Consider the following 13,409-nt stretch of genomic DNA (forward strand, 5'->3'; position numbering starts at 1 on the left):
ATCACTAGGCTGTAATGTAAACACTGCATTTTCTCTGAAAAGACCGTATTTAATGCAAAAAGCCAGAAGGGGATGATTATACTCACCGGAAACAAATACAATAAGCTGTAGTTGTTCCGGTGACTATAGTGTCCCTTAAAAAGGGAAATAAAATTTTAGACCTGATAAAATTGCTACTTTCCAGATCAACTATAAGTTCTCTTGTTGATGCCACAATTCTCAGGATAGTACATAAATCTGTACAATTTTAGGACACGTGTACAGAGTAAGAATGTCCAAAAAAAAAACATCCAAGCCGTTACAATATGCTTATAAATACCTAGTCCCTAAAGCATACACGTGCCCATTAGATTTGGGAAATAACCCTCTTTCCAGCTAACTTGCTCAGTTATACAGTTTAATAATGCATCTTGAGTGTGGCAGCCACATACTTTCCTGGGATATTCTCATGAAATGCCAGCCTCTTCCCCTAACTGAGCTCTGTAAAGCTGAGATTTCCTCCTATTGTCTGTGCCGTGTGAATATTGTTCCTGCAGGTCTTTTGACATCCTTTTGCTTAAGTGACGGAGTAAGATTTCTTGAATGATAAAAAGGAACTTGACACGTGACCAGATTTTACCATAAAATGTAATGACCCATTAGCATGCATATCAGATCTACAATTTAAGAAATTAAATACTGGAATGTGCTTCAATAAATCTGCCTTTGATATTATCCAATTCCGTGCCCGGTCCTTACTGTGTTGGAATGCTACGTCATGACTTTCATAGCAAGCAATCTACGAAACATTAGATTTGATGAATTTACGGCCCAAACTAATCATATCTCATTAACGGTGTCTCTTTTTCTGAAATTTCCATATCAACAGTTGGAGAAAGAAATCAGAAGGTGCAGCAGCAGTCAACCTCTGGCACTCCAGATGTTGTGGACTACCTTATCCCCGATGCTTTGCTAGCGTTATGGCTGCAAGAGCATTATGGGAGATGTAGTCTACAACATCTGGAATCCTGAAAGGTGCCTGTCCCTGCCAGTGTAGTAAGCCATCTTTTGATCCTTTGGAAACAACAAGAACCTGCTGTAGTACAGGTCTTACATCGGTGCGACATTACTGTAGCAGCGATAGAAAAGGAAAAATAATAAAATCTTGACCAGATCATTCCTAAAGCAGAACAGTAAGATTAAGGTTTGGTGGAAACACTCAGGCACTTTCTATTGGTTCCCAAGTTGACTGATTAACTGTCAGCTTTTAAAAATCGATAACTCTTTACCCCCACTGTTTGGGTGCACAACTGCTAAACCTGATATACACACAAAACTGCTTTAGTTGTTATTCAAAAAATAAATAGAAAAAAAATAAACACAGAATTTGGTCGTCAAATTCTTTTATTAAGGGAGATTCCCAGCAGGTGACAAATGGATCTTCTACTAGTAAACAGCAGCTCCCGACTCAATTGGTTGATGGTCTGTGGAAAGAAAGAATAGGTTAAGAGAAACAGAATGTAGTTCCAAGTTACGTTTTGTTAAATACACATCGTTCCTTATTTTCACATTTTACTGGAGAAATCCAATAAATTTCAAATACAAACACTTTAAAAAAATACATTCACATTCCGTGTATCATGCATTCACATACAGGGTTCTACACTAAACTGAATTGTAGCAAATAAATACCTGAATGGCAAAGAGAGCTGATTAGGAAATCTCTGCTACGGTCACATCATGGCCATTTCTACCATTTGGATTTAACCACCAGCAGTTTAGTAAACAGCTCTTTCAGTATACTAAAGAATTTACTGAAAATATATGTCCCCCCCCCCCAAAAAAAAAATATATACATATATATTTAATCTTCTACATATAGAAATCACACACACAAGGCATGGATAATAGCACTAACCCCTTAAGGACCAAACTTCTGGAATAAAAGGGAATCATAACACTGACCCTTCACCTTGCTTCCTTGAGCTTCTGGCAAAGATATCTCTAATGAGGCAGAAAGGGGTAAGGGGTCTCAGAGATATCTTTGCCAGAAGCTCAAGGAAGCAAGGTGAAGGGTCAGTGTTAGGACCCGCTTAGGGGGGTCTGCCTTGACGTTGGCAGGCGGGCATTCCCTCCAATGGCCATTGGAGCAACTAAATGACCTCCATTTGTCTAAATATACATAGGGATTAAGGAGAAAGCGCAAGTAACATTTTATTTTCTGTGGTTTTTACTATATACTGGGGCTGATGTGTATTGTAGTCATTGCTGCTGGCCCAGCAGTAATGGGACTAAGTGCAGGACTTCTCTTTTTGTATTTAAAAGGGAATCATGACATGTCACGTGTCCTTAAGGGGTTAAGGGCAATATGTAGGCAGGGCTTACAATTTTAGTTTGTGTAGGCAACTGGAGCATGCCCACAAAGAACATTCAGTGGTAGTAATGATTTGGATACAAGAGTCATTAAACTGGATACCCAAAACACACCGAAGCATCTGCAGTGCGACTCTGTTAGTAACATTGCAGCCAGTCACTAAAAAGGGCACACACAACTGAGGTCCTTACACCTTCACAGGTTTTGCAGGATTTAAAATGTGTGGGTACTAAAAAACTGGCCGTGAACGGTGTTTTACAGGCACGGCAAGAGTTATAAGAAGCTGTTGGTGAATTGCAAGCACAAGCACAATGTCCAGAAACCCAAGTAATAAGCATGTGTTACAGTGAAAGGTTACCCCTGCAGGTTTGGAGGGACAAAAACATTATCCGGTTTAATTTTTGCACCATAGCCAAACGTATACACTGCATTCCTTTACATATAGAAATGTAATGAACATTAACATACTTGGCCCATTCTACATTGAGAATTAGATGGTCATATCCAAACCCAGATACACCAGCAATGGCACGAGCTGCATCCTCTCTACGGTGAAAACTGATAAAAGCGAAGCCCTGAAAAGAAACAATGGGAAAGAAAGGATTATTGCAAAACTCTTAGGCATATACAAGGGTTTTCCTCCATACCACAAGATGACAAAACCCCTCATTACCTTTGACTGGCCAGTCGTCTTATCCTTGGCCAAGTAGATTCGAGAGATAGACCCAAATGGTCTAAAAAGCTCTTGGAGATCAGTTTCCCGGGTATCTTCTGATAAGTTCGTAACACGTATGGTGGCATTATCATCAGCTGCAGAAGGAAAAAGATTGTCAGAGGAAATATACCCAATCACTAAACATTTCATATCCTCAGGACAACAGCACACCGTAAGGGGAGATATATGCCAAAAAAAAAATAAAAATACAACTGCAGACAGTGTGTGACAATGTGGAAGACTTAAAAGACAAGTACCAGTGTTACTCTATCAGCACTCTATTTCTCAAAGTATAAATCACAATAAGGTCCACAGCTCAGCAGACAGCATTGTGTTTATTTAGCATTAGTGGCTCTAAAGAATGCACTACAAGAGAAAAAGTACCAGATAATTCTGATTATAGACTGTAACTGGTCCTTGAAAGGGATTCATTTTCAAACAGCTAGCATTGCATACATTAGATTAGGAACTTCCAGAGCAAAGAAGGCAAACTGTACCTTTTTCATGGTCATATTTCACTGGCATTGCACCTCTTCCTGAGTTTTGTTTCAAAGCTGTTGTACACAGCAGACACATACTCCAAGGAATCCACGCATAAAGTGGAATTATGAGGCAAAAATGTGGTTCTTTGTTGAGCTCATTTGCATATGCCTACCCAGAATCCCTTGAGAGCACTGTTAAAGTGAGATTTCTGTGGCAAAAGCAAGTCTTATGGCTTGACTGGTGTGTGTATTTGTGTCTAACATTGCATTCAAGGATCACTATAGTGTCAGGAAAACAAACCCGTTTTCCTGACACTATAGTGGCCCTAAGGGTGCCCACCCCACCCTCAAGGTCCCCCTCCCTTGGCGCTGAAAGGGTTAAAACCCATTGTTACTTACGTTAATCCAGCGCTGGGCTCCCCTTTTTGCATCCAACATCGAAGAAGCGCCTCTAGCGGCTGTCCAGAAGACTAGAGGTTTGATTAACCCTGCTATATAAACTTAGTTTCTCTGAAACTGCTTTGTTTACATCTGAAGGGTTAAAACCTGAGGGGACCTGGCACCCAGACCACTTCATTGAGCTGAAGTGGTCTGGGTGACTATAGTGTCCCTTTAACTATCCACTTGTTTCAGGTGGAAGGGGTTTTTATCCACACTTTGAGAATATATATATATATTTTTTTTTTTTTTTTTTTTTACTACTCTTTACATGTGGATGTAGGGAAATAAAACTTGTGTGGACTAGCTGACAGAAAGAAGAGCGGACAGTGAGCGCTAGGGGACAGTCCTTAAAAAGCGTGGAGCGAGCGCATCCTTTATGCCAAGCTCAGGGTACGGTCTGCCTAGTATGCCCTTAGTTGGCCAGTCTGCATGATTGGCAGGCAGCCTGACATGCATTACCACCAGACTGACCCAATTCCTCGGGCATATTTTTTTTGAGCCCGTTTGCCCCTTTGGGCGGTTCTGGTTACGTGATTTGCGTCAGTGGCACACCATTTTACCCCGCCCACTGCTGTTAGCGGGTATGGATTTACTTAAAAGATAAAAGCGAAACATTAGCATAGGGTATGCGTTTTCTTAAAGCTATATCCTGCGAGTTTCCCTCCAGCACCACCTCCACCAGATAGATGACGATTAGGAAGTATGACTGTTTTAGTGTTTTCTGTCAATACAATTCTATAATTAGGTCCATCATAATTGTCAGTACTAGGCCAAATGGGCTCTCAATATGGCCCTGTCTACAGATGAACAGATCTGAGATTTATTTTTTTGTGTTAACCAGAGTTCAAGTGCATCACTATTAACATACAACCCTAAAAAGTTAACTATAGGTGTTGCCAGTTTATATTTGATGTCACTCAACACTGAAGTGCAACAGTGGCAAGCAAACCTCACTGCAATCCTCAGCCAAGTAAGCGCTTCAGTAGTGTTTGCAAGGTTGAAGGAATGGATAATTCTGACCTCCAAATTAGTGACAGCTCCTCTTGAAGACAATGTTTAGTCCCTTTTGGACCTTGTCAGCATGGAACTGGCTTAAGTTAAAGGTTTGAAATCTGACATCAAATAATTATTCAGATCTTAACAGTGACATGGGATAAAAAGGTTACTCTAAAACCGCAGGTTAATACTACACGCACCTCTCCTATTAGGTTGCATGGACTCTCCTCTCCTGCTCCCTCCATCTCTCAGACTAGGTGGAACATATTTCCCGGTTTTGCTTACAGGAGCTTGGGCTGGTTCAGGTTCTAAAATAATAAACAGAAAAGTTAATGCAATTTCAAGTCTAAAACTCGCTGCTTTGCTCATCGGTAGAACAGCAGCTCAAGAAAACATAAAGGTGCAATAAATATCACAGAGAATGTAAAATGGAAGTGGAGTAAGCACTGACCTCCTGTTCCAGGAACCTTCTCCTTATCCGCTGTGGACAGTCCTAGTTGTTCAGCCAATTCCTTTTGCATTGGTCCCAGTGTGTCCTTGTAGGGACACCTTGTGGTCCAATGGTCACCCTTACAGATTCGACAAGACACAATCTTTTGACCTTTCAGCTTGTTCATTGGATCCTCCTCCTCCTGGCTATTCAGATCCTGTGGGATAAGAAGAACATATTCCATTTTACATTTTGTATGCAGAGGAGTTTTTCGACAGATAAATTATTTGGTAATTAAATCAGACATGTGAGATGGGTGCAAAGTAAACATCTGCTATTGAGTAGGGTTCAACCCTAAAGACCCTATAAATAGTTTTAGTTGGTTTAAGGGTCTCCACCATACATACTTCTTTACTGGTGATGAAGGTCATTAGAACGTCATCACTGACTGTGGTGGTGGCCACATTGGGCCCAGGAGGATCATATTCAGAATTCCCAAACTTCTTCCAGTTCTGGAATGAGAGATGTCAGGATTAAAATGTGTGTTGATAATTACCCTCCAAACATTAGATTGGGAGTGTATACTCCGATCTTTTACAGACAACGTACCTTTCTGCGAGCAACAACCTTTGAAGCTTTACGTGTTTCGATTTTAAAAGTGCGGACAATCTTCAGTAAAACAGAAACAAAAATTAGATGACAAAAAATTCAGTCGTTCTCTCCCAGCCCCAAACCGAAAGATTAAGCCTACCTTGATTTTCTTATCATTTTCATCCAGTTTATACTCTGTAACGGTTTTGATGTTTCCATTGATGACTTCTCGTGGTGTATCCAAGACAACTAACAACATTAAGGAAAAAAAACAAAAACAAAAAAACAGCTGAGTATCGCCACACTTACAGTTAGCAAAAACTACTATTGAAATGTGTGCAGATTACATAAATGGACAGTCTTACTGGCATCTGGAGTTTATTAAAGGGGTATAATCCTAAATTCCTTTGCAATAATAGCAGAAGCTTTACAGTAGTCTAACAATTTAGTCTATTGGTGGGAAGCAACCTTTGTTTTGTGGTCTTATGTTGCTGATGCACAGGTGTCGGGTGTTCTTTCTACTGCATACAAGCAAACATATTCCTGGAAAACAAAGCTATCCAAGCAGCAATAAAAGTTATCAACTGCAATAGAGGACGGGGCGGGGAGGAGAGGTCACCAGCGCCGGGCTTGCTGGATTAAGGTAAGTGGCTGAAGGGGTTTTAACCTCCTTCCCCCTCCCCCCTCAAAAGCCTATAGTGCCCGGAAAATGGGTTTGTTTTCCTGGCACTATAGGATCCCTTTAACAGAGCAGGAGATTAATTCTAAATTAGACAGATTGAGAATAAAGCAAATTAGATCTCTTTTTATGGGAAACATGAAGGGAGACTGTGTAGATCACATGCAGACAGGTGTGGCTAGGAGTTAAATATTTGTTTGAGCAACCCTAAATAGCAGATAAATGGGCAGTTAAACTGCAGGGGCACGATCTATACACCAAAATGGCTTCATTAAAATTAAGTTGTTTTTATGCCTATAGTATGCCTTTAACCAACTAAGGTCTATGGCTTTCACACTGGACTCATACTGGATTTTTCCTTTTTTTTTATCAGTGTAATCATAGAAACATTTAGTCGCTATTTACTCACTGTTGGAATGATCCACTTTAGGGGCTGGGGTAGGGATAGGGATAGCCGGACTTAAGGGTTCAACATCATCTGTCTCTTCCTCCACCTGGTCGGCCCAACTGGGCTTTGAGCTGTGATACAGAGAAGAAATGAATACATTAGTACATACTGAGCATAACCACTCGCTCACTCTACACAGCCTATTGGACACAAGCACGGTTTAGGGTACATTCAACTTTATTTAAAATCACAACTTTTAGATCAAATACATTGAATGCCATAGGAACAGGGTGCATCATCGCATATCTGAGCTGAACTCTCTACAATATCTCCTCTTCTCTACACCATGAGGGACCTCCAGGTGCCACAGCAACAGCATGAAACCTCAGTGCTGCTCAACTAGCAGCCTGAACATCTTGATCGGCACCTCTCAACAATTAGCCAACTACTGGATGGAGAGATACAAGCTCACCTAAAAAGCTAGATGAGTCTTAGTACAAGACAACTGGTTTATTGAACAAGATGCAGGACAACCAAGTAAAACATTGGTGGAAAATGATGGAAGACTGCAGTGACAGAAAGGAACCAGGGTGTTTGTGTCAGAATGTCTGGGTTATGCTGAGCAAATAGGTGATGGGATAGGAGCCAATTCCCATGTGTATGGTAAGGAGTAACTCATGGCTCTTCTTAAAAAAGGGACACTAAAAGGCAGGTAGACCATTTTATCGCATTTAAGTGTTCTGGGTGCAGTGCCCCTGTCCCCTTAACATATAGTACAGTCGCTTTTTGGTCTCTAACGGAGTTTAACACCCCCCCCCCCCCACCCCCCGTGAAAAGATGTTGGACACCCTTTGCACGAGAACATCCTTGTTCAATTCCCCCATAGGAAAGAACCGATTCAATACTTTTCTATGTGTAAGCTTTAATGTGCACACGGCACTTGATTAAGGGTGACGTCACATGAGACCTCAGCGCTAAAAAGAGGTAAGTGAAAGGGTTATAAACCCTTTATTCACCGGGTGAAAGGGGGTGGGGGGCTTTAGTTGCAGGGCGAGGGATACTTTCGTGTTAGCAATACATGTTTGTATTGTTAACAATATAGTGTTGTTCCTTTAACGGAAGACAACTTCCTCAGGCTGAAGGTACCATCTGATAGATCATTTCTTATGCAGCCCAGCCTGTAAAACACAAGCAGGAGCTGGAACCACACACACCAGAATGTCAGTGGGCACTCCCGAAATACATGCCAAGAGGGCCTGTAGGTAAAGGTGCACTTGTGGTCAGCCATGCTGACCAGAACTTCCCATTCAGAGAACCAAAAGATGAAGGAGAACTTTTCAAACATGAAAACAAGCATAGAATTAATCTGTTCAGTCCTGCCAACCTAAACACCGCCATAAATGCTATGGGAGAGTTTAACAGATAGAACAATAAGAAAAAATGAATAAAGAAGCACCCATGCCAAATTGGAAGGAGATTGAATTACATTAAAGGGTCACTATAGGGTCAGGAACACTTATAGTGTTAAAACCACCATCTAGTCCCCCCTGGGCCCCTCTCATGCCTCCATAAATATAGTAAAAGTCTTACTGTATGCAAGCCTGAAGCTGTAACTCTGCATGCTGTTTGACTCAGAAAAAACAGCAGTCTGCTGACATCATCAGAAGTGGTAGCCTGATCCAATCACAGTGCTTCCCCATAGGATTGGCTGAGACTGACAAAGAGGCAGATCAGGGGCAGAGCCAGCATGATTCAAACACAGCCCTGGCCAATCAGCATCTCCTCATAGAGATGAATTGAATCAATGAATCTCTATGAGGAAAATTCAGTGTCTGCATGCAGAGGGAGGAGATACTGAATGTTTGGATGCATTTTAGCAGCCATGACCCAGGAAGGATCTCTAACAGCCATCTGAGGAGTGGCCAGTGAAGTTATCACTAGGCTGTAATGTAAACATTGCATTTTCTCTGTAAAGACAGTGTTTACAGCAAAAAGCCTGAAGGTAATGATTCTACTCACTAGAACAAATCCAATAAGCTGTAGTTGTTCTGGTTACTCTAGTGTCCCTTTAAATATATTAAACCGTTAACAAACGGCTTAAAAAGAAAAAAAGGTGACGGTAGATAAAATCCAACTAACCCACCAAAGTTGCCGATTTCTTTCCTTTAAGTGAAAAGAAAGAGAAACCTGACACGCGTTTCGGTGCTTTCTGTAATGCACCTTCGTCAGGGGCCCCTGACGAAGGTGCATTACAGAAAGCACCGAAACGCGCGTCTGGTTTCTCTTTCTTTTCACTAGGGCACTGTCACTATGTGTAGGTAACCAACAATCTAAGTATGGTTCTACACATTAGATCACTCTAATTTTCACTTTCCTTATTTTTCACCTCATCACACTGGACATGTTGCCTGGGAGCAGTTAACTATATTCTCTTAGACTTAGTACTACAGTCTTGCAAGCTGTTTCATTTTCCCCCCCGGTTCTTTTCATATAATATGGGTAAGATATACTGAGAGCCTTAGACATTACAAGTAGGTCTCATTACAGTTATCTAGCCCTTATATGGATGGGTATGTTTGCAGTTTTGAACTGTTGATTATTTGCAAGACTACTGTTTAATCCTGTTGGCTCTATTTAGATAATTCCACAGACGCTAGCTGTGGCCTTGCAACTAAGTCTGCTCCCAGCCTTAAGACCAGTGTTTCTAGTCAATACTTTACTTAGCAACTTGGAGCTAAACCTATCTGCTGTCTGTAGCTATCAGAATTGACCTTCCATGATTAAAGTCTAATATCTGTAGCTTTCTTAAGACAAATCTATAAAGTACCCCATTGACTAAGATAGTTTGAGGCGAGCCATTGTGGCGAGATTTTTTACCCAATTCGGGTATTTGACCACCTATTTTGTTAATTAATTTGGTAATCCCATCTTTCCTACTCCAGTACTTACTATAGACCTCCGGATTTGGTATCCAGATGGTCTAAGTAAATTCTTTCGAATTTTAAATCTACTGGACAGGAGGATCCATCCCTCTAAATTTTTACATATTTTTATGGAAAAATCAACAGTAACAGAGAGGCTTTAAAGCTGGGATCCATTAGTAACACGAAAACCATGGTTATAACAGATGTTTAAATATAAACACATGCGGGTAACTAAAATAATTCCTGTCACAATTTAGACACCAAACACGGTGCCTTGAGAATATTAGAAAGAAAGAGTAAAACTTTGGCACTTGTGAAGTTCCCTCTTGTAAAGCTTTATTGCTGTGTGTTTCAAATCAAGTTGCACAAGCTAAAAATTCTTAAGTGCCAGAATTTTGCCAAAATTTCGTAACAGCAATATTATCCCATCACTCTGTTTAGTAAACTTTACTTCACCCTGACCAGGGACACGTTAAGCCTTATCTCCCCTGCAGACTCTATACACAACTTTAATCCCCACCCGATGCAAACCATAAGTAAGAGCCTTATCTTCCTGCAAGCTCCATCACAACCTTACAGGCTACCTTCATACTCATGCAAGTTCCCCACATCATCCTGCAAGCTTCCTCAAAAACCTACAGACTCTATTTACCTTCCTGCAGATTCACTGACAAACCCAGGTTCCATCTATCCCCCAGCTAGCTCACTCACCACCCTGTATACTTCATTAATACCTCTGCGAGCTCCATTCGTTCTCCCTAATCTGCTTTACCAATACTAAAAGTCTTCCTGCAAACTCCCTTACCAACACACAGACGCCAATTTCTACTGCTAGCTCAGTCCATGCAGACTCCATCCACTCCCCCTGCTAGCGCAGTCCCTGCAGACTCCATCCACTCCCCCTGCTAGCTCACTCCCTGCAGACTCCATCCACTCCCCCTGCTAGCTCACTCCCTGCAGACTCCATCCACTCCCCCTGCTAGCTCACTCCCTGCAGACTCCATCCACTCCCCCTGCTAGCTCACTCCCTGCAGACTCCATCCACTCCCCCTGCTAGCTCACTCCCTGCAGACTCCATCCACTCCCTGCAGACTCCATCCACTCCCCCTGCTAGCTCACTCCCTGCAGACTCCACCCACTCCCCCTGCTAGCTCACTCCCTGCAGACTCCACCCACTCCCCCTGCTAGCTCACTCCCTGCAGACTCCACCCACTCCCCCTGCTAGCTCACTCCCTGCAGACTCCACCCACTCCCCCTGCTAGCTCACTCCCTGCAGACTCCACCCACTCCCCCTGCTAGCTCACTCCCTGCAGACTCCACCCACTCCCCCTGCTAGCTCACTCCCTGCAGACTCCACCCACTCCCCCTGCTAGCTCACTCCCTGCAGACTCCACCCACTCCCCCTGCTAGCTCACTCCCTGCAGACTCCACCCACTCCCCCTGCTAGCTCACTCCCTGCAGACTCCACCCCCCTCCCTACTAGCTCACTCCCTGCAGACCCACCCCCCCTGCTAGCTCACTCCCTGCAGACCCACCCCCCCCTGCTAGCTCACTCCCTGCAGACTCCATCCACCCCCTCTGCTAGCTCACTCCCTGCAGACCCACTCCCCCTGCTAGCTCACTCCCTGCAGACTCCATCCACTCCCCCTGCTAGCTCACTCACTCGGTTTCCGAGGTGTCTCCCTATTTGATGACGGTCCCCGGCTCCCATATTACCGCTGTTAGTGCTGAGTATTGTCTCCCCCCATTACAGTCTGGCTCTGCCCCGGCCTGCCTCCATAAAGCGCCTGATAACATTACTCCCAAACCCCACCCGATCCATGATAGCCAGACTCAATATCTGCCGCTCAGCGGGCCCCCGGGCGCCGTGTACCCCGCTCCCCCCACACTCACTCATAGTCGCCGGTCGGCATGTTCTCGGTCTCACAGATGGCGCCTCCGGAAGCCGATGAGAGCAAGAGAGAGGGCTGCAGGAAAGTAAAGGTCACGTCCGGTGCCGCTCTTGCACACTCTCGTTCTCTATGGTGCGAGGCAGGAAGCGCACGTCTGAGCCTGGGCACGTGGCGCACGCGCAGCGTTACATAACCCCTCCCACTTTGCAATACTCTTCCGCGTGTAACCACGCCCACTTTGTGGTACGCCTCCCAGTGTGTAATCACTCCCACTTTGTGTTACTCCTCCCAGTGGCTTCTAGTGGACTAAGCACCAAAGGAGCCAATGTTTATCCAGGCCAATGGAGCATGGCTGAGCTTCATGAGAGTAAATTCACATTAAGCTCTGCACAGTACACCCAGCTTACACACAGTTCATACAAAAACACTACCAGCTGGCAAGATGGCACTGGTAAGCTGTTTTGAAAAATAAACGTCATCGATTAGTAATTTTGAGACAGCAATGACACTCGTCAGCGATTTGGGCACAAATAGGGCTATTTGGACGCAAAAGTGGCACTGATAAGCTTTTTGGGGGGGTATAGCTGGCACTGTAGGAAGTGTGTGGATTCCATAGAAATTGGGTGTTTTTAGAAGGTTTATGTTTGTAAAGGGGAGAAGTTAGCAATATAGCCACACCAACCGGGGGGCACCAAAAATATTCTTGCACCCAGGCATCAGTGACCCCAGGATCGGCCCCGAATATGTCATAGTTTGCTCAGCTATGTCTTCTCAATACAGGAATCCCCCACCTCCCCCCGTATGTACCTTTGCCAGGTATATGTTGATGTTGAAGGAGCACATTTGAGACACAGCCATTCAGTTTTTTTCAAACTTTGAAGTTTTATGCTGGGTCCATGTCCCATTTTGAAATAGTTGAGACAGTTGGTTATTCAAACTACCCTACAAACGCATACCATTTTTTTTTTAAAGAATACACCCTGGGGTATTCCAAAAGGCATATTGTGAACCATAGCGTGGGATAATTTTTTCGCTTGTTTGTTCCAGGTGTAGTGGTAATGAGCATTTTTTTTATGTACGTTGCTACTTTTTTTACTTTTTAAAACTTTTTCTACTTATTACGTTTTTTAAAACTTTTTAAAACTTTCTTAAAACTTTTTTTACGCTTTTAAAATATTTTTTAAACCTTTTTTACTGTTAAAGCCTAACTAGCCTAACAGTGAATCCCCCCATTTCCCACTAACTCCCACTCACCCCAGCTAGCTAAATATATAATTTTAAAATATTTAAATTAGTTAAATAAATTGAACCCCTGATGGTTAAAAATAAATAAATGTTAATACTGTGTAATACTGTGATTTGTAATATGATCACTGTAGGCAGGCAGGGCCGGATTAACATAGGGGCTGATGGAGCTGCAGCTCCAGGCCCAGGCCCATGGAATAGGCCCATTTTTTTTTTTACACACACAAACTACTCTTAGGTTTGCCACCTGACTGGTATTTTACTGGCACAGCC

At 43.0% G+C, this 13,409-nt stretch overlaps 1 protein-coding gene across 1 annotated transcript; it reads right to left on the reverse strand.

Moving 5' to 3' along the window:
- Positions 1-1,365: 1,365 nt before the first annotated feature.
- Positions 1,366-12,021, reverse strand: EIF3G (eukaryotic translation initiation factor 3 subunit G). Its single transcript, XM_063445926.1, has 10 exons — positions 11,893-12,021; positions 7,097-7,206; positions 6,169-6,257; positions 6,027-6,086; positions 5,825-5,929; positions 5,439-5,634; positions 5,188-5,295; positions 3,027-3,163; positions 2,822-2,928; positions 1,366-1,463 (listed from the first exon to the last, which is right to left on the reverse strand). The coding sequence occupies exons 1-10, from the start codon at positions 11,910-11,912 to the stop codon at positions 1,448-1,450; spliced, it is 948 nt and encodes a 315-aa protein (XP_063301996.1). The 5' UTR covers positions 11,913-12,021; the 3' UTR covers positions 1,366-1,447.
- Between the last annotated feature and the right edge of the window lie 1,388 nt (positions 12,022-13,409).

Source organism: Pelobates fuscus, chromosome 3, assembly GCF_036172605.1.
Source record: "Pelobates fuscus isolate aPelFus1 chromosome 3, aPelFus1.pri, whole genome shotgun sequence".
NCBI classification, from domain to species: Eukaryota; Metazoa; Chordata; class Amphibia; order Anura; family Pelobatidae; genus Pelobates; species Pelobates fuscus.